We start from the raw sequence: 22,168 nt of genomic DNA, 5'->3' as shown, positions 1-22,168 counted from the left end.
TTCCTTTTTCAGGAATTGCAAAGTGTTAACTGTAATTCCTCAACTGGACTTTCCTACCCCAAACTCGATAACTGAAAACAAATCTGACTTAATCTTAAACCTAACTGTATTCAGCCAAGAGAAGCAGAGATGAAAAGACAAAAGGTGATGGCAGGTTAGGAAAGGAAGCACAGAACCACGATACTAAAAATAATGCAAGTCTCCCAGATTTTCTCCTCTGTCCAGGCAGCTGCTCTTTTTCCTACCTGTTTCATTGTTCATTGTTTATTGTTCATTCACAAGTATCAATGGGACCTGTGTGCAAGTAGACACAAACTGCCCACAGCATGCAGTGCTCCACAGAAGAAGCTCAGCAAGGCTGTATATTGCAAGCTTCTTAAATTCACTGATTGTCACAGGATTTAGACATGACTATTCTTTAACTCTAGAGTTCAAATATTTTTACGTGTAAAACAACTGGAAAACTAAATGTCTTCATTATGTTGTTTTTAACATGTTTGGACAGAGGCAAAGACCTTCAGTTATTTGAGTTGCCTTGAAACCAGCAGTTTTCTTTCTCAAAATAGATAGATTTTTAGATACTAAAAATCTTCATGCCCTGAAATTTCACTATCCTGTGAGAAAGGGAGTGGAAAAAAGAAAACATCACCATAATTTTGGTTCTTCTTTGGTATCTACCATTTAATTACATGATAATAGATGCTCCATAACAGAACATGGGCAATCTTGATGTGTCCCCACTAAAGTAAGAGTCCAAAATTCACAACTCTGATTTGGTGAAGACTTCCCCTTGCTCAATTAAATGTAGCAATCTACATTCGGGAATATTTGGACTGAGCAAACAAATATTTACAGAACAGCATTAGCAACTCACAGAGGTAGCCATAAGGACTTGTAATGGGCATTGTATTAGCTACAAAGAATGCTGTTCTCAAATCCTACAGTGTGGGACAAAAGACATAAATCCGAGAAGAGTAGATGGACTACTAATTCAATCTTTGCTTGCTCTCTTCTTTTTGGCTCAGCCTCGCCGCTTCCAAAGAAACTGGAGCAGCAGCTCGATCCGCTCCTAAACTTATGTCCCCTTCAGATTTCCTGGATAAATTGATGGGAAGGACATCAGGATATGATGCCAGAATCAGGCCCAATTTTAAAGGTATGTAGCCTTTTCTCCCAATTCCATTCCATTTTATCTGGATGAGAGAGCATGCTTTAGAAGCCTGTTAATATCAGAGGTTTTGTGTCATAATTTAACATTGTATTCCATTCCCTGCCAACATGTTATTCTCATTCCTCCGTTCAGTGCATGCAATGGATGGTGCAGACTAGATTGGCAGCAGTAGCTGAAAAACAGAAGCAGGGGATAAACACAGAGTGAAACCATTTAAACTGGGGAGGCTGCCTAGAAATTCCAAATACTTGTCTGCAGTATAAAAACATGGTCATTGCTTTGCTAAAGTAGACAACCAGCATTTGAAGCAGAAGATTTTACCTGAGTCTTCTCTTTGCCAGGAAAAGTGAGACAAGGGGAAAAAACCAGAACTTAAAATGTGGGGGTTTTTTCCACTTGTGGAATAGACTGCCAAAATACCACTGTGTTTCTGAATGTTGCTGTATTTGTAAATCCAGACAGAAAAGATGGTAATCAGAAAAAGAAGAAAATCTATTTCTAGGGGGGAAATAGCAGTTGCTTCCAGGAAGAAGTATGTTTAATTAAGGAAAGAAATGATCGTGTTATCATCATATGTTTAACAAATCCCCCTTGACTGCCTTCTCTTACATGGTACATTCCAAAAATGTACATTCCAATCACAGCTCAGAGAATTTTAGTCAGTGTGCCTACAGAAATGGTACAAATAAAGGCAGAAAAGCTGAATATAGATCAAGTAATTTGAAAAATAATTAGTAAACTGAAAAGGAATAGAGAGCTTCATCTACTTCATGTTTCTTGAGTCATGATCATAACTGTCCTATTGCCTTTAAATCACTGGATACAAAGTGACCATCCACAGGATAAATATATTCAAATCCATGCATTGTTATGGAAAGTGAGCATGAGATGGTTCTTGATTGCTTTAAAATGTAAACTGAACAAAATCCTTTAGCAAATATGTTCCATTTCATTACATTCAATGAGTCATTCCCAGAAAAACACACGCAAGATTACAGCCTAAGAGTATATTTAGTGTTACATTCTGTCTTCAATAGAAGATGCTCTGAAAGTGATTGCTAAAGTATTACTAATTCAGAATAGCAGTAATTTGACTTTTACTGTCAACTCATTTCTTATGTTTCAATATATTAAGGGTGTATTCACTATCCTAGATAACAGAATCTGTAAATCCAACGCAACTAAAGATTAGTCAGTTGTTAGAAACACCCTAGGGATAGGCTGAGCATGATTGCAGTGAACCTCCAATATCATCAATTTAAAAAATCCCTTGTCCAAAACTATAACGTGCCAATTTTATTCTTTTAACTATAGATTTCCATATAACAAATATCTATGAGATAGCCTGAAGATGAGAATTCCATTTCCATATTTGCACATTATCATATGTTGATTTCATTTTTACTGAGCATCCCATTCACGGCTCAACTTGGATGATCAACTAACGGCCGTGACCGAGGGGGGCCTTCGCACAGGTTTGCCTAGTGCACCAGTTGCGCCCATTTTTGGACCGAGATGCCCTATGCACGGTTACCCATGCCCTCGTCACTTCTCGTTTGGATTACTGCAATGCTCTTTACATGGGGCTGCCCTTGAAGAGCACCCGGAGGCTTCAACTGGTGCAGAATGTGGCCGCACGGGTGCTTATGGGAGTATCTCGGTACTCCCATGTTACACCACTCCTGCACGAGCTGCATTGGCTTCCAGTTGCCCTCCGGGTGCTATTCAAGGTAGTGGTTATAACCTTTAAAGCCCTACATGGCTTAGGCTCGGGGTACTTGCAAGACCGCTTGCTGCCATTGTCAACCTCCCATCGCCCGGTTCACTCCCACAGAGTCGGCCTCCTCAGGGTACCGTCGGCCAGGCAATGCCGGCTGGTGACCGCCAGGGGGAGAGCCTTCTCTGTGGGCACGCCGACCCTGTAGAATGAATTGCCCCTGGAGCTGCGGATGACCCCTGACCTTCAGTCCTTCTGCCGTGACCTGAAGACGTGGTTGTTCCAACAAGCGGGCCTGGACTGACTACGGTTTTCATTAGCTTTTTACTAGTTTTTTGTTATGTTGTTAGCTGCGAAGTCATGTCCGACCCATTGCGACCCTATGGACAACGTTCCTCCTGGCCTTCCTGTCCTCTACCATCTTCTGGAGTCCATTTAAGCTCACGCCTACTGCTTCAGTGACTCCATCCAGCCACCTCATTCTCTGTCGTCCCCTTCTTCTATTGCCCTCAATCTTTTCCAACATTAGGCTCTTCTCCAGTGAGTCCTTCCTTCTCATTAGGTGGCCAAAGTATTTGAGTTTTAGCTTTAGGATTTGGCCTCCTAAAGAGTAGTCAGGGTTGATCTCCTCTAGGACTGACCGGTTTGATCACCTTGCAGTCCAAGGAACTCGCAGGAGTCTTCTCCAGCACCACAGTTCAAAGGCCTTAATTCTTTGGCGCTCAGCCTTTTTTATGTTCCAGCTTTCACTGCCATACATTGCAACTGGGAAGACCATAGCCTTGACTATACACACTTTTGTTGACAGGGTGATGTCTCTGCTTTTTAGTGTGCTGTCTAGATTTGCCATGGCTTTCCTCCCCAGGAGCAAGCGTCTTTTAATTTCTTGGCTACAGTCCCCATCTGCAGTGATCTTGGAGCCCAGGGAAATAAAATCTGTCACTACCTCCATTTCTTCCCCATCTATTTGCCAGGAATTGAGAGGGCCGGATGCCATGATCTTGGTTTTCTTAATGTTAAGTTTCAACCCAACTTTTGCACTCTTCTTCTTCACCCACAACAAGAGGCTCTTTAGTTTTAAAATTGCCATATAATTATTGTATTTATTGTTTAATTCTTTTTTAAATTTTCTATTTTATGTTTTTAATTTTTATTGTTGTGCTCCACCCTGAGTCCTTAGGGAGAAGGGCGGCACATAAATTTAATAAAATAAATAAATAAATACACAGTACTTATATCTTAAATAAATAATTTATTTCAACACATTTTTTTCTCTTCTGGGGAGGAAATGGTAGACTGAAAACAGCTCCAATATTTCAGTGGACTGGCTCTTCAATAATTCATCTCTGGACAAGGAGAAGAATTGAGATTGTCCACAAGTGCTCCAGACAGTTTCTCCTCATGAGGAGATTGCAAGACAGCATTCTGTGGCAGGTTTAGAGCTCTGGAAAATGAGAGAATAGCCATCTTGCTCAAACCACAATCACCATCTTAAAAATGGCACTAGGTTTGCATATTTCCTTCTCTAATCACTTTCGGGAATTGCTTCTTAATGTTTTTCAGTTTATTAGGAACCTTTAAATCAACAGGTTTTACAGCACTGGGTTTTCTTCAAACCTTATTAAAAACAGTTAGAACAATTAATCAGTCGAACAACCTGCCTCCAGAAGCTGTGAATGCTCCAACATTGGAAGTTTTTAAGAAGAGACTGGACACCCATTTGTCTGGGGGGAAAAACTTTAAATATATGCTTAAGAAACCTTTTTACTGTTTATTACAGAAACAGACACACTGGACATATAAAAGAAACTGGCTAATGCCTTAATAATTAAAAGAGATATACAAATAACAAACCAAGAGAGTGACCTGCATGATTTTTCTATATTACATTTACATATAAGACAGACTTGTTAAAGTTTTGAAGAATTTTGTATGAAGGGACAAAATAAAAATGATAACAAGATCTAGGACATACCATATATTTGAAGAAAGTAATAATCAAGATTGTTAGAAGTAAATAGAAGAAATAGATATCCTGTTATCTCTGGTAACTCTTAGTGGACTTTTGCCAACATAAGGATGAAAATGACTAAGTTTTAAGGCTTTAATAATCTTCCCATACCATATCTTTATTCCTGTGTGGATTAGAATAATGTGAGGAAAAAACAATTAAGCTGAGTTGCTCCTAGAAATCAGTTGGAAAGTTTCTTATTTTAAACTATATCACCCAAATTTATGCACAACTATCTACAAATGATAATCTTTTACATTTTCATATTCATTACTATAATGCATATGGACGTGAAACAAAGGGGAATTTGAGTGAATTTATTAGACTTTACATTACAATTGTTGCTGGAAGCGCTGGGGTTATACCAATGGTTTTTACAGTGAGTTTCTTAAGTGTGTAAGTCATATCAACAAGTACATGTATATTTCAAACACTTGGGTACCTGCAACAGGGGCATGAGCCAATGCTTAAACTCATTTTATGCACTTATACATTTCATGCATCCCCTGAAAAATAAGCCATTCTGTAATCTTAGCATTCCTGGTTAGTAATGGGGATTGAGGAATAAGAGACCAAAGAAGAAATTATTTTCAGATGGTGTGCATCTCATCTAGCAAATCTAGTGTTTATCCAGGATGATCTCATAGCACATGAAAATGTTTATCTTTTGAAATTCATGCAACAGCAGCTCCATCAGATTTGGACAATCTGTCTACATTCTGTCAGCACAAGCATCCAAGCAAGGTCAGCCAAAAGAGCTGCTTTGAATGTGAACACTTTTTCAACACAGTGTGACATCTCATCTGATAGGTAATATATCTGATAGGGGAAGCTAGCCAGTTGATGTTATACTGTCTAAATGCACCTTTTATTGCCAAGATCAGTCAGGCCGCACAGAAGGACCAGTGTAGAAATCTCATGTGAAACAATTAATGCTATTTTCTGAGACTTCACCGTCTTAGAAGACTAAATACAAATAATACAGTACTTTCTATGCTTTAATATATCCAATTTTTTTAATAACAATGTGAGCCTTGAGCCACCAGGCTTTAAAACAGTTGGTGCTCTTTGAGCTTGACTGCAGATATTTCATTACCCAACTAGGTAACATCATCACTTCTAGAGAGTGTGTCTCTGTTTATATAGAGTAGCTTGCCGTGTCAGCATTGGTGGGGATGTGGTTTTCTTCTCTGTAGTTCCTTGTCTGGGGCATTGTTTTCTGCTTGATTATTTTTGTAATATTAATCCCTACTTATCTGGTTGTTGAAGGGGAGGTGTTCTGGTCTTTGGGTTTTCTCCTTAGCTTTATTGCCTTTTTTTGAATGGTGTGTAAATGGGTTTATGTCTATATGTCTATCGATGGCTGATTTGTCTGAATGCCAAATTTCTAGGAATTCCCTAGCGTTTATGGATTTAGCTTGATCTAGAATGCTCGGTTTTCTATTTGAAACTATGGTTGAGTCTTCCCATGTCTTATGAGATTAAGAAGTTTTCTTCATGTCTTCTGACTGCTAGTTGGTGTTCATGGATGCACTCTGCTAGTCTTCTGTCTGTCCTACGTAGTGGCTGTTACAGTCCTCATACTGTATGTTATAGATGACTCCTGTATTTTCTTCTTGTGCAGCTGGGTCTTTTGGCTTATTTGGAGGTCCTTAGTTTGTGTGCTATGGTGATGCCATGTGGTTGTAATAGTTGGTTGTTTCTGAGATGTTATTCATGTATGTAAGTATTGCCGTTTGCATAATTTGTGCTGGTTATGGTTGTGCTGTAGTCAGCTACGTAGTCAGACACTTTTTGATAAAGCCACCAAGGTTTGAATGTCAACTTACTCATAAAGAGCAGAAAAGGGTGTCCAGGACAGAAGTAAAATTGGGCTTCCCTGAAGGATTTTGAAGTTTTTGAGGAAAGCAGAAAGTGTCATTATTCATTGTGAATTTTCCTTCCACTCTACAAGTCTTTCAGGCAGCCTGTCAGGAAAGACAGTTTTTAGCTCAAAGATTGTTCTTAACATGTCTTTGTCTCTTTAGCCACTAAAATCATTCAATAGCTACCATTCTAGCACTAATACATTAAGTCAACATTTGTCGCACTAGAAAATGCTTGGGTGGAACCTCGATGTGATGTCCCGTTGCCTGGAAGCGGTACAGATTTGGATGGGAAAGAACAGGCTTCGGCTCAACCCGGCCAAGACTGAGTGGCTTTACATACCGTCATCTCGTTTAGTCCAAGAGGTTCCATCTTTGATTATAGGAGGAGAGATGTTACCTCCCGTTGATAGAGCACGCAATCTGGGCGTCCTCCTAGATTCACGACTCAGTTTTGAAGATCATATTGGAGTCGTAGCTAGGGGGGCATTTGCCCAGATTCGCCTAATATACCAATTGCGCCCCTTTCTGGACCGAGATGCCCTACGTACAGTCACCCACGCACTCGTTACCTCCCGTATAGACTACTGCAATGCTCTCTACATGGGGCTGCCCTTGAAAACCACCCAGAGGCTTCAGCTGGTGCAGAATGCGGCTGCACGGGTAGTGATGGGAGCTCCCCGATACTCCCATATAACACCTCTGCTCCATGAGCTGCATTGGTTACCGGTTGCCCTCCGGGTGAGATTTAAGGTGCTGGTACTTACCTTTAAAGCCCTACATGGCTTAGGCCCGGGATACTTGCAGGACCATCTGCTACCGGGAACGAATTCCCATTGCCCAGTACGCTCACACAGAGAAGGCCTCCTCAGGGTACCGTCGGCTAGACAATGTCGGCTGGCGAACCACAGGGGAAGGGCCTTCTCTGTGGGAGCGCCAGTCCTATGGAATCAGCTCCCCCCTGAGATGGCCCAAGATCTCCGGTCCTTTCACCGCAGCCTCAAAACACTCCTTTTCCACCTGGCTGACCTGGACTGACAGGCATTTTAATTATGTTTACAATTTTTAATTTATTTTTAATTTTTAATTTTAATTTATTGCACAGATGACTTTAATTTTAATTTTATCTTAATTTCTGTTATATGCTATTGTTGTTAGCCGCCCTGAGTCCTTCGGGAGATAGGGCGGGATATAAGTCCCATTAATAAATAAATAAATAAATAAATAAATAAACAAACACTGTTGCCTTTTCTTGTATGTTTACAATGCTCTAGATCAGTGGTGGCAAACCTATGGCACGCGTGCCGGAGGTGGCACTCAGAGCCCTCTCTGTGGGCACGTGCGCCATCGCCCCAGCCCCACCTTCCCCTGTGGCCCCCTTCTCACCAGCAGCCCCACTGGAGGAGAGTCGCCCCTGAGCGCGGTCTGCATGGAGCAGCGCAGCCAAGGACATGGCAGCCAGACAGCAGGGACAAGACCACGCTCTCGTGTCCCGTTGTGTGCAGATGATGCTGCAGGGCATGGGCAGAGGGTGTGGCTGCCACGGCATTGCTGGGCCACCTGGGCAATCTACTGTGGTGGGCTGTGGAGGTGGTGGGTGGCCTTGCAGGGGAACGGGGCCAGAGTGGGAGGAGTGTGGAGCAGGACAGATGGGTAGGCAGGGGCGGTTTTTGGGCACTCAGTCTCCAAAAGGTTTGCCATCACGGCTCTAGATCTTTTTGGTGATTGTGAAACACAGTTATGATATTGATGTTTATGCTATTTTATGTTTATGTTATGATACAGTGTTGATGTATCCATTGATTGATTGATTGATTTGATTTATACAGCCAGTCATTTCAGTCAATGTGTGCAAATATATACTGCTCAAAAAAATAAAGGGAACACTTAAACAACACAATGTACTGTATTTAATAGTAGGATGTCTTATCTTGTGTTCCCTTTATTTTTTTTTTGAGCAGTATATATTACTACCTGTGAGGTTGCATTCTCCATCAATTGAAGTTTCCAACTGCACATCAGGGACAGCCCCATGTAGATTGTATTGTAATAATCTAAACGAGATGTTAGAAGGGGATGAGTGGCAGTGGATAAGGCCTCCACATCCAAGAACGAGCACAACTGATGCACCACCCAGAGGTGTGCAAAGGCTCTCCTAGTCACAGCTGCCATTTGCTCTTCAAGAAGGAGCTGTGAGTCTAGGACAGGGGTAGGCAACCTTGGCTCTTTTATGACTTGTGGACTTCAGCTCCCAGAATTCCTGAGCCATCCACAGTGAGGAGAAAGGGAGAGGTTTCCAAGCTGAGCTATGCTGGCTCAGGAATTCTGGGAGTTGAAGTCCACAAGTCATAAAAGAGCCAAGATTCCCTACCCCTGGTCTAGGAGGATCCCCAGATTGTGCACCAGGTCTGCCTGGGGCTCATATAACCCCAACAGAATTAAAGACAGAAGACCCTTGTATCCAGAGGGTCCAAATACCTACAGTCTTGCTTGGGTTGAATATTAATTAAATCTATATAATCATTCAAAGATACTAAAATTCAAATTTCTAAGAAATTATTGTCCCAGCATTGGGAAACATCACAGCAAAGGACAGAATAATGTAGCAAGCAATCCATAGGGTTGTTTGGTGATAGTGATTGAAGCCCCCTTTTAGCCTTTTTTCTTGTTCCCATCTGGGTTTGTTATCCCTGCCATCTGTGTTCTCTTTTTTGTGGTTTTAATGTGGGTTTTTTAAAAAAAACAATTTGTAAACCCCACAGAGTTTCTGGGAGTTGGGCAGCATATAATAAATTACAACCACAATATATTCTAATGTAGCTGTCCCTAAGCTGTTAAATCTAACAACTCCCAAGATTTCCAAATAGCATGGCTAAACTTGAGCAAGGAACATTGTTATACAATTCTAATTCAGCAAAGCAAAGACAGCTATAATCTTTAAGAGATGAATGGATGGCTATGCTGAAATGGCATATCCTGCTCATAAATTATTTTGACTAAGTGAGCATTTTGAGGGTAGGCACGTGGACATTGCAGCATAGAGCTCCATAGAGAAAAGGCTAGGTCATACAAATTCGGTCAGTGTCTTGCTGATCCAACATGATTACAGGGTGAATTCAGTCCAGTTTTGTTGTTTTTTTTTAAACACAATGAATAAACTTTATACAGTGTAGACCTCTCACCATGATCTAACATCTTAGGCTTTCTTCTGCAACATACATCACCTCTGCAGAACAGATCGTACATCTATCTTTGTCCATGATATGTCAAACTGCCATACAGTGTTTCTGTGTTTTATCTGTTTGTACCTTGGTAGCAAACCCCTTGCAGGGCACAGGAAAGGGAGCAAAATTCACACGAACCTCCTTGAATAAATATTAACACCAAGAATTAGGTGTTCGGAGTACTGAATCTTGATAACTAACGTGGGAACCCTCCAGCTCTTATTTGTTGGTGAGCTCATTAAGGCAGTTTCTCTTTGAAGCTTTTTTAATGTCTTTTTTTCCAGGTTGTTTATGAAATGTTCTGAAAATCCATTACTTTGATAACTCTGCAGTGACTTCTCCCACCTGCTGATTGTTTGTTATAGAGACTTGTTCTTTTTTCAGCCTCGTCTCTCATACTTGAAGCTGGGGGTATTCATTCTGCAAACTGGTGAGATTAAGAAAGAAAAGTAGACCAATGGATGCTTTTCCCCTGAGTCCTTTGTTGCTTTAATATATTCTTTTTTCCTAGAAGGATCCTTGAGAACAAATGGTGAGACTTTGTTCAGCTTGTTTTTATTGTCTGGTTTGGTAATGCACATTTCTCAGCACAAGGAGAAACAAAGAAATGAAGTTTGTTAAACACATAATTTCAAAATGCTATTAACCATTGCATTTACTCCTCCAGTCTAATTGCAAACGCGCATGTTTCATTAAATGTAAAGATCAGATTTTCTCAGTGTTTTGTGGCAGGTAATGAAAGTTAAATACAAAATTTGTTGCTAAAGTAAGCTGAAACCCAATGAAATAGTTCAGTAAAATGGAAGTAAAATTCCCAAACTCTCTCTCTCTCTCTCCCTCCCTCCCTCCCTCCCTCTCTCAATTCTTAGGGCTTTGCAAACCCTCTGCAGAAACCACAAAAAAGTTAAGTTCTATAAAACAGAATCTGGAAACTTACTACTAGATTTATATAGACAAGAGAACCTCTGATAGGTAGCACTGCAGACATAGACAGGGACAATAATTTATAGTTTTCAAGCATGGAGTTGAATTTGGAGTTACTCTCGTTTAATTTCATCAAGCTACTGTGGATAAAAGGGAATACAGATTGTGCTTCACTGTGGCTTGGAAAAACCATATTGCCTCAATCAAAAATTATGCATCCACAAAAAGAATCAGGAGAGAGGGTATAATTCAAATGATTCTGTGCAAAAATCTATTTTCATAGATTCACATTTATAACAACCGAAATGATTGCAACCGAAAACAGATCTGATAACTGCTCCATAGTAGCATGCCATTTTGACCGAGCACCCAAAGCATGTTTATACAATTCTACTTGTATCCAATAGCCCCAAAGTTTCTTACTGCTTTTATTTTATTTATTTTAATTGAAACCTCCCTATGAATATTCTTATTTTGTCATTAGTTTCTTACATATTCATTCCTAAGGCCTTTTTGTCCCTTTCCTTATCAATTCACACTGAGGGCTTCTGGAAGGCAAGAAATATAGCAAAATTGCATTTAAAATGCTCTTTTGACTTAAAAAATAATAGTTACAAAATACACTTTATAAAATGCAAAAAACCCCTGTTTTCAAAGCTGTACCTTTTTCTAGTAAGCACTACTTAAAGATGTTGCTTGTATAATGTGACTCAAGGAAAATCCTCAAGTATTATTGAGTTAGCACTCACCAACAGGAGTGATTTTAATGAGAGAAATTTCAATATCCCCCCCTCCCATGCAAGAGATAAAATCTTTTATAGATGAGGGGCAGGGACTGAGAGATAAGTCCAAGGCCAGTCAATAGTACTGCGGGAGTTTAAATTCATGTCTTCCAAGCTCAGCTTGATCGACATTGTCTTATCTTTGAAAATCCATAGTTATGAAACAAAGTCATGTGGGTGTCTTATAAAGAAAATGTATCAGATCCTATGAGAAAAAATATTGAAAAAGCCAAGTAAACTAGAGAAAACTTTTCCTATATCTGCACATACACCCCAAAGAAATTAAACTTTAATATTTAATGAAATATATACATTTCCCTTTTGCTGAAAGCAGCTGCATTGTAATTTCATTCAAGATAATTTAATTTCAGATTTATTTCAAGAAACTCCTCATGGGGGCAGTTTACTGACTTCATCTGTCATACATAAATCAGTATCCAATTCATATGAAAGTCACAGAAGAAGCTTTGAAGAGCTTAGAGTTATACGCCTCTGAGCATATTATTCAGATGAATGGGTCAATAAGTCACTGAGGCAGTTTAATGGTTTACAGTCAAATGAAATCATGACTCCACTAAGTTTCTTTCTTTCTTTCTTTCTTTCTTTCTTTCTTTCTTTCTTTCTTTCTTTCTTTCTTTCTTTCTTTCTTTTTTCTTTCTATTTCTTGTTTTCTGAAATTAAAAATGTCTTCTCAATCATCTAAGTCATGGTTGTCCCAAAGGCACTTTTCAAAAGGCAATTTTGAAATTTGGAATTTCTTGATTTTTTTTTAAGATGTTTCACTTCCTTAACAGTCATCTGCTCTTTAGCACTCTGAAGGTCAGTCATTCTTCAGTATAAATCCTTCCATTTCCCACCACTCAGCCAGAACTGAAGAAGCTTCTTGGATGAGAAGTGAAACATCTTCAAACAAAAAAACACAGGAAAATCCAGTTTCCTTTTGAAAAGCACCTTTAGGACTGAATTTTTTTTAAAAAAAATAAAGCAAGGAAAAGGACATACATCATTAGACGTTCACTTTCGCTTGCTTTGTCCTAAAACAGGTATTCATTATAAGTTTTTAAAGATCATACTGTACAGACTCTGGTGCCGAGCATCCTCTCTTTCTTAAACGACCTGATCAAGCCCTATCACTTGCGTAAGGCAGCTCTCATTAGCACAAAAACTATCTGCAATAAAACTTAAATGATAGTGTACTACACATTTCTTCAATGTAGTTCTAGAATGCAGACAGAATTATGTAGGAAATGAGAAGGAAGAAGACAAAAATGGAGAGAGGGATGGATGGATGGATGGATGGATGGATGGATGGATGGATGGATGGATGGATACCCAACTTCACATGCTTCCTCCAAGAGAATGTGAAATATGTTTTCCAGTGCTGGAATTTCTGATGTTCCACAGCACAAAATCTAAATGTTCTGAAAGTCTTTGGGGAAAATTGAAGAAAAATAAGAGAGGGGGGAAAAAGAAAAAAAATCTGTTCCTTCTTCCTCTTTTTGTCTTGCCAATATAACTTTTGAATAAGAGAGATCATTTTAACATTAAATGAAATTTAATATTATACAATATACAATTGTATAATATACAATTATCACAGAACCATACAATTTCTTTGTTTAATTAATAAAGTGACATGTTTTTAAGGTAAACAATGCCTCAGAGTCACTTGAAAAGCTCATACGTTGGAAACTTGACAAAAGAAGTCTGGTATGGTGATGTATGTGCCTGGATCATAGAGTTTGAGTTCTTCACAGCTTCTAGTCAGCTGCATCAGGAATGTAATAGGAAGGTCTTCAAGGATGTAGAAGAAGTTCAACTGGCAATTCAAAACCAATTGAATAGAATTTATATCAGTACTGGGAGAAAGAACAAGAAGACTTCCTTTATTATAACTGATGCAGCTATTTGTGTCCAGAGACAATCACTTCAAAATAGCCATACTTAGTAAAAACACTGAAGCACAGTGAAGTTTATTTACTGTGTAAGTCTTGCCAGACAAAAGCAATGAGACATATTAGTTCTTGTTTGGACCTGCAGGCAGTGGCGTAGCGTGGGGGGGTGCAGGGGGGCCGGCCGCACCGGGTGCAACATCTGGGGGGGTGCTCGCACTCGCAGCTCTCTGCCCCTGCCTGGCTCACTCACTCTCTCTCACTGCAGTGCTGGCTGTGCGAATCTGATCCGAGCCGCCGGGTCGCCGCCCACTGTGGAGGGGGGGTGCCAGGCGTGCGGTGCGGTGCGGAGAGAGAGCGAGGGACTATCTGGGGGAGGGACAGTGCAGATTCGAGTGCTAAAATCCACGGGTTAGGGGGCGCAAATTACTTGCCTTGCCCCGGGTGCTGACAACCCACGCTACGCCACTGCCTGCAGGATCTCAAACCCTTTTAAAGAAAATCATTAGCTATGTTAAATCACAAAGCTGAAATGAACACCATGCCATTGTCAAAGCTTTTCTGAACACTGTGGCATTAGTTCATTAGTGTAGCTTAATTGGACAAGAAAGTGAGGTGGGGGGTTGTATGCATGACAATAAAACAGACTAGTAAAACTTTTCTTAAGAGAGAAAAGAAAGAGAAAAAAGAAAGGAAAAACAGAATGCTGTATGTAATTATTATATCAAATTCATATGATCTGAAATTATGCTGAGTGCATGTGATTTCACTTTTTACACATATAGTCTTGGACTAAGACTTGGGTCTTATAGCAGAGCAAATTTATTGGATTCAAGTGTAATGCTGGAGGGAGTTGTTTTTGTCCGGCTATATGTATCTGTTGCTACTGGGGAGTCTAAATCAATAATGGCATCAAAGTCATACTGAGTAGAATCAATGTTATCCTCAACTTGCCTAAGCAACTTAGCAGAGAAGGCTTTTACGTCTTCTAATTTAACATCCCATGACCAGATGTTTTCTTTCCTAAGCCTTCAGAGAAAAGATCTGCCCAATGGACTGCTGGTAGACAGAGCAGTAGTTATTTTACCACTCTCAAGAGCACATTACTGATTTACTTACTGTGCAATATACTTCTCATTTCTTGAGTCAAGAAAGGTGCCATAGAGATGCTACAGGACTGGAAAGGAGCAAATATAGCCTAGGGTGGCATACTGAAACAAGTGATCTGATGGGATAGCCATCTATGTGGAGCAGAAATTAGTGGATCAGTTCACTGTAAGTGAATATATATCTGAAGAAATTGATAATTAAGGGCAATAGATATTTGTTGATTCTGGGATCTCAGTTGTCATGGCTCCAGCAATATCATTGTAAAGATAAACTCTCTAGAGAGTCCAAATTGGAATTGGTTTTTCTTTGCCTTTTCATACAGTATATACATTTATTGAAGGGATGCGGTGGCTCAGTGGGTTAGGACGCTGAACTTGTCGATCGGAAGGTCGGCAGTTTGGCGGGTCGAATCCCGAGTGCCACGTAACAGAGTGAGCGCCTGTTACTCGTCCCAGCTTCTGCCAACCTAGCAGTTCGAAAGCACGTAAAAATGCAATTAGAAAAATAGGGACCACTCCGGTGGGAAGGTAACAGCGTTCCGTGTGCCTTTGGCGTCTAGTCATGCCGGCCACATGACCACGGAGACGTCCTCGGACAAGCGCTGGCTCTTCGGCTTTGAAACGGAGATGAGCACCGGCCCCTGGAGTCGGACCGACTAGCATGCATGTGCGTGCGGGGGAACCTTTACCTTTACCTTTATACATTTATTTCACCAGGATCTCTTGTTCAGTTTCCCTGGATTCTCAGGTTGAGATACCAGAATCCAGTTTGTATTACCTAGCTTTTATACCACAATTTTTTTTTATTTTTTTTATTTTTTATTTTTTAATCCCATTTATATCCCGCCCTTCTCCGAAGACTCAGGGCGGCTTACAATTTAAGCACAAACCAATGTGCTTAGCAATAGCCTTCATTCTTATGTATATGCCTGCTTATTAGGGCTTTCGCCCCCCCCCCCAAGCGGCATTATTACAAAGTCAGCTTATTGCCCCCAACAATCTGGGTCTTATTGTTCTTATACAGCTACTGTTTTGCAGTTTTAGCCTTCTCATTCAAATAAACTACTGCCCAATTCTCCTCTCTTTCTCATTTCCCTGTAGTCATGAAGAATCTTTGCCTTTAAAACAGATTTGTCTTCCATCTGCTAGATAAATGGAAGCTTTGCAATCCATGCCCAATTGAATCTCTCCCCTTCCTTAATTAAATTATTGGATTCACCAAATTAGTGCAGATTTTTTTGTAATGATTTTTTGTTAGTTTTGGAAATCAAGGTAATGTTTCTGTCTGCCTGCTTTATCATTCTGTTGCCTAATTGTGTTGTTGTGTTGTCATTTCTTGAATATGGCTGTATAGCAACTAGTTTTCATGTAGTTTCTTCATTTGAGAGCACTCAGTTGACATGTGCCTGAGGATTGCTGCAGAATTAACATCCTTTACTCTCTGCTTTGCATCTATTAAATTTTTCTAAATATATTGTTACAAGTTTGAAGTCTCTCACATTTCTAGAGCATTCACCACAGTTTCAATACATTCTGGGAATCTAACATTAGTTCAATTAAAGCTGCCTTGGGTAGAATCACACCTTGTACCTCTAGCTGGCATGATATTTCTAGCCTCTAGCATAGATACGCTCTCTCCTTCTTTGCCTTTCATTACAGAAAGCCACACAAAAGTCCCATTTGCCTCATCTTCTCTGCATTTCTATTATTTCTTACACTTTTGAGATACTGCGGTTTACCACAAAGCAGATCATTCAATCTTCTTCTTCTTCTTCTTCTTCTTCTTCTTCTTCTTCTTCTTCTTCTTCTTCTTCTTCTTCTTCTTCTTCTTCTTCTTCTTCTTCTTCTTCTTCTTCTTCTTCTTCTTCTTCTTCTTCTTCTTCTTCTGTTAATGGTGATACTGCTCCCTATTCCTTTTTATTTATTTATTACATTTATATGCGGCCCATCTTGCTATCCAAAGAATCATATAGGATTCTTTTCTATGCATTAGTCTGCCCCTTCATCTATACATACATTGTAGATACAAGATATCATACTATGAATAAATCTGTTACTCAGAAACAGCTCCACAATAAGCTAATCCACTATCATTTAATGGGGGCGTGGGGGGGAAGGGTGAAGACAATGTCTCTTTGCTCCTCCGCTGATTGGATTATCCAGGTCATATCCTATGCCTTCACCCTCCAACTATTCTATACCTATGCCTATCTTTGTTTCACAAAATGCAGACAGAGAAGAGCAAAACATTTGCGTAGTTCTGGGGGGAAAAGCCTCACCTTTATCAGAGGGACTGCCAACTGAATGTTAAATCCATATAAAGTGTTACAATTCATGCCTCAGATTTCTATGGCCAGGGGTGGGGGCACTGGACATTAAGATTGTGCTCAAGATCATGTGATCAAGGCCTGTCAACTTTAGGTGCAACTAAAAAAGGGAGAGGGCTTTTATTGTAACCCCCATCTTGTCATTTTTCATACAAAGACTTGGAGATGCCTTTGGCTACTATAAAAAATCCACAAGTGTCCAGGTTTTTCCAACCATATCAAAATAAGACTCATTGTGTAACAAATGAGGAGCACATCACACATCACACTGTAGATTTGAACAAAATTAAACTTCATGTTGCTGGGATTTCTTCCCAAACTAGCATCCTCTTAGAAAAACAACAAGCCTGGTCAGATCCTTTTCTAGTTTGGCAGAGGAGGAGAGGACCTGGAGTTTATGGAGCGAAGGAACTGGATGAGGCTGTCGGCAGGCCCAGAGGAAGAGAGAGAGGCTTTTGGAGGAGTTGGTGGCAGCAGCAGCGTGCTCCAGGGGCGAAAAGAAGCAAGGCCTCTTTAAGGAAAAGGTGGAAGAGTCAGGATCAGAAAAAGGTTGTCAGAATACAAGCGAATTTGAGGGCTAATCCACATGGAGCCCCATTTCCATCTGTCCTGTTTGCCATCGTTCACTCCCTAGAGACTAAAATGGACAATGTGAAATTTGAGCGGGCCCCGAACAAGGAGTATATATCGGAGGTGGTGACCCTTTGAGAGCTGTATGCAACAAAATTTCATTTTGATGTATGCCGATTGGTGTACATTCAAAGTGACAATAAAGTTATCATCTTATCATCATCATCATTAGATAAGCATTCTCCTATAGCAGAGGAGGGGGGAACTATGGCCCTTTTATGACTTCAACTCCCAGAATTCCTGAGCCAGCATGGATGGCTCAGGAATTCTGGGAGTTGAAGTCCACAAGTCATAAAAGGGCCATAGCTCCCCACTCCTGCCCTATAGTAACCATGTAGTCATATGGAATTCAAATACCTAGTAATAAAATATACAGAACTCAACTGACTGGCCTGCAGAGGTGAACCAGCCCTTCGATTCTATCAGGGAATCCTAAAGGAACCTAAACAATCAGCTGGAGCTGTTTCCTGGCAAACCCTTTGAAGCCAGACAGATCTGTTCTCACCCTTTTGCCATTCACGTTCAGTCAGCCATATCCTGCTCCTGAATATAGATTGATACATTATCCTTCCTGAATGTTGCAGTCTGCCACAGCTATTTGCAAAGATTTATTTATATTTGGGCTAGGTTTGTCTGGCTTGTTTAATTCTGTCATCTTTCCAAGGTAGACAGCCAAGAAATAACAGATACTAAAACAAAAAGGAAATCAAGCAAATCTCGACACGGCACTTTTCTGATCATTTTGGTTGCTAGACATTCAAGCTTCTGACTCGACTTGTCGTTTCCTCTTGGGACACGTTCAGCTGCTTCCCAGCTTGGATGCCCTTTGTTAGTCTTTTATTGGAAAGGACATGTGGGGTTTTCTGAATCCTTTTATCCACAAGGTCTTTGTGACCTAAAGTCAAGGAGCTGAAAGGATTTAAATAATGTTACTCTGGAGAAATGGGCCCCAATTTACTCAATGAGTCTTCCTGTTCTCCACAAAAGTTAGCCTGAAAAAGAAACAAAGATCAATGAATATGAAGGAAGATGCAAATCAGTACAACCTGCTTCCTATATCCTGCTGGATCAAATTAACTCTTAGTGATATAGATAAATGTATAAGAAAGCATGGCAATGATGGCAATGTAAGAAAAATAACTCTGCATGTCATATAAAGCCTTCTGTGCATAAGTAGTTCTACTTAAGGATCTCCCTTAGTCTTTAAATGGCATGCTAGGGGCATATCTCCAAAAACTAGGTGGGAACAATGCAATTAAGCAAGTGGGGCCAGAGGAAAAAAAAGCCAGAAACTTCATATAACTTTAATTAAGTTTAAATACTAGAAGAAAATTCCTGACAGTGAAAGCTGTCAATCAGTAGAATAGACTGTCTCATGAAATGTTTTGTTACATTAGAAGTCTTCAAATAGAGGAGTTTCTCTCCAAAATGCTTTAGCAGATGTTCCACATGATTAGATGTCCTCTAAGGTATGTCCAACTCCAAAATTCTATGAATCTATGAAACAGAGTTAATATTCTTCCTACATGATTAAAATATGGCCTCTTCAGTTAAATTAAAATCATATCTGCCTTACTCACGATCTAACCTCTTTGTTATACCATAGTGTAGCAACTTCCAACTGCATAAATTAAGTGTATAATGAGAAATATAATTACACTGTGGTTCCTATGTCAAATCTCTATACGCTAGATTTGGGTGCACAGATTATAAGTATGTAGACTTTATGCATAAACAGCCACTGGTAATGCCAAGATGGGAAGCAGAGAATCCACGCATGATAACAAATTGGTTGGAAGACAGTAGGAAAAGTCTTCACAAATTACAAAACTGATCTACTTTAAGGAAATAGAAGAATGTTACCAAATGAAAAATTTATTACCATTGTAACGTACTAGGGCAATGGATTCAGTAAAGGACAACTGCCAACTGTACTTTAATTCAACTGTAATGGTCTACTGTACTTTGACAAATTGATACACAACAGATTCTATCAGCTTTTATTTGCTTTACAGGTCCAGCAGTGAATGTGAGCTGCAATATTTTCATCAACAGCTTTGGATCTATTGCAGAAACAACAATGGTAAGTCGAATGAAGCATGTCATCTCCGCAAACTTACCAAGTCAACATAGACATTTAATTTATTATACCCTTAAAATATGTTACTGATTCCCTGTTCCATCTTTTATTTTTTGCCTTTGGTTAGCAATGAGTCCCAAGCTGGCTGTATTTTTACAGAGAAGATGAGGCCAACATTTTTAAATGAAAGTACAGGGAATCAACTTCTCCACTCAGCAGCAGATTAAATTGATTTCTGGATTGTTTTAGGATCTATTTTATTTCACAGATTAGCATTAGAAATCCACTAGCTTATAGTCATGTCCTACAATCTGGTTCTTGAACCAGGCAAAAATCGAAAATTCCAATTTTAAAAAATGTTACAGATTCAGCATCTGCAGGGTGCATTCAAGTTAATACAAACACAGGTAATGCACGTGCTTTACACTATATACTACAGTACAGATAATCCTTGACTTAGGATCACAACTGAGCCCAACATTTCTGTTACTAATCAAAACATTTGTTAAGTGAATGTTGGTCCATTTTGTGAGCTTTCTTGCCACCGTTGTTAAGTGCATCACTGCAGTTGTTAAGTTAGTAGCACAGTTGTTAAGGGAATCTGGCTTCCCCACTGACTTTACTTATCAAAAGGTTGTAAAAGAGAACATGATTGCAACCACATCATAAATATGCATCCAAATTTTGATCCCATGACTGTGGAGATGCCTACAATGTTCATGTGAAAAACAGTCACAAGTGACTTTTTTTCAGTGCTGTTGCAACTTTGAATGGTCACTAAATGAACTGTTGTAATTCAAGGACTAGCTGTATATCAAGTATATGTTGCCTGATAACATTCTATGCCATGATTTCAGCCTGGCAGAGGGACAAGATTGTAATGGCTCATGTGGTTAATATATTAGCATTGTGCACCAATCTGGACCCATTATTTAAAATATAAGAGGAAGGCTGAAACTCAAAAGTATTTACATCATCGGACCATGAAGCTGCGAGTATTATCATTTTAAGATTTGTTTTTAACGGAAACACAGCTTTTCATTAAGGAATAGAAGTTGCTCATTTTAGCTGTGGAAATAAGAAGCCACGTTGAGCTATTTTAGCATTCTGAAAGACTTATTTTGAAGTGGAAAATTGATTGCATTATCAGGTCATTTTTGTAGAAAAACAAAGAGCCAGCTTTCGAAACAGATATAGCCAACAGAGTTTGATGGCTCTACTTTAGTTTTGGGATCACTGTACAAATACTTATTCTCTTGGGTTGGAATTTACACAGTTATTATAATTTCCTTTTTTTAATTTAGAAAGATTATTAAAATGCCAGTGTTGGGAATTTTAGCTCACACATAAGACATTAAAGTTGACATTTAAAGATACTTGAGACCGTCTATTTGCAGAACAGAAAGTGGTAGGTATTATTACATTACCATGTAAAGGTCTAATAAGTTCGCCATTGCAAAAGGGGATAATATATGCTGCATAGAGCACAAAGACTATAAATACAGGGGAGATTATCAGGAGATACGAGGAAGAGAATTCTAGCAAGCAGATCAATATTCCTCAAACATTAGGGAAGATAAGAGGGAAAATTACAATTATACATAGAATTTTTGAGGATATGTACAGTTCACAAAATAAGCAACAACGAAAGGAGTAGGACTCTATGCAGGTATCCATAGAGCTGTCTAGTTTTTATTGGAGGGATACATATATGGAATGGATTTTCAGGGCAAAGGTACCCTAAAAATCTTAATGTAGTTCTATTCTATTTCTCATTCTTTGTATCAAATGGATTACTGCAATGCACTCTGCATTGGGCTCCCCTTGAAAAGCATCTGGAAGCTGCAGCTGGTGCAAAATGCAGCAGCAGAGACGGTTTCAGTTGCCACTAGGAGTACCCATGAAACACTTCTACAGCGCAAGCTGCATTGGGTGAAAGTATTGGATATAACCTTCAAAGCTCTTCATAGCATGGACCCAGGTCATCTGAGGAACCATTTCATCCCAAATTGTCCCACCTGGTCAGGCAGGAGGGGCTTGTTGCAGACTCCATTAGTGGGGAAAAATTGGCAAATAGGGTCTAGGAAGATAGTCTTCTCTGCTGTACTATAGAACATCTTCCCCACCCCCACCCCCGCCCCAGATGAGGTTGGCCTCCACTCTGCTGACTTTCCAAAAGAATGTTAAGATCTGGTTCTGTCAACTAGTATGGAGATCCAGGAATGGGATGCAACCATGTGGGTGGGTGGTGGCTTGAAAGTACTCCTCTCTGTCTCTCTCTGTCTCTCTGTCTCTGTCTCTATCTCTCTCTGTCTCTCTCTCTGTCTCTCTGTCTCTCTCTCTCTGTCTCTCTCTCTCTGTCTCTCTCTCTCTGTCTCTCTCTCTCTGTCTGTCTCTGTCTCTGTCTCTCTCTCTGTCTCTGTCTCTCTGTCTCTC

At 39.8% G+C, this 22,168-nt stretch overlaps 1 protein-coding gene across 2 annotated transcripts in view; it reads left to right on the top strand.

The window, feature by feature from the left end:
* The window catches only part of GLRA1 (glycine receptor alpha 1), a gene marked incomplete at its 5' end in the record, with an annotated part of 78,733 nt that overhangs the window by 25,107 nt on the left and 31,458 nt on the right, over positions 1-22,168 (top strand). For both annotated transcript variants that reach the window (XM_081320215.1, XM_081320214.1), the window contains 2 exons: positions 1,026-1,156; positions 19,668-19,735. In XM_081320215.1, coding sequence (XP_081176341.1) covers positions 1,026-1,156; positions 19,668-19,735 — 199 coding nt within the window. The remainder of the gene's footprint in view (positions 1-1,025; positions 1,157-19,667; positions 19,736-22,168) is intronic.

This window comes from Vipera berus, assembly GCF_964194415.1.
Source record: "Vipera berus genome assembly, chromosome: 2".
NCBI lineage: Eukaryota > Metazoa > Chordata > Lepidosauria > Squamata > Viperidae > Vipera > Vipera berus.
Note: the sequence above shows the minus strand (reverse complement) of the source record. Positions and strands in the feature narration are given on the sequence as shown.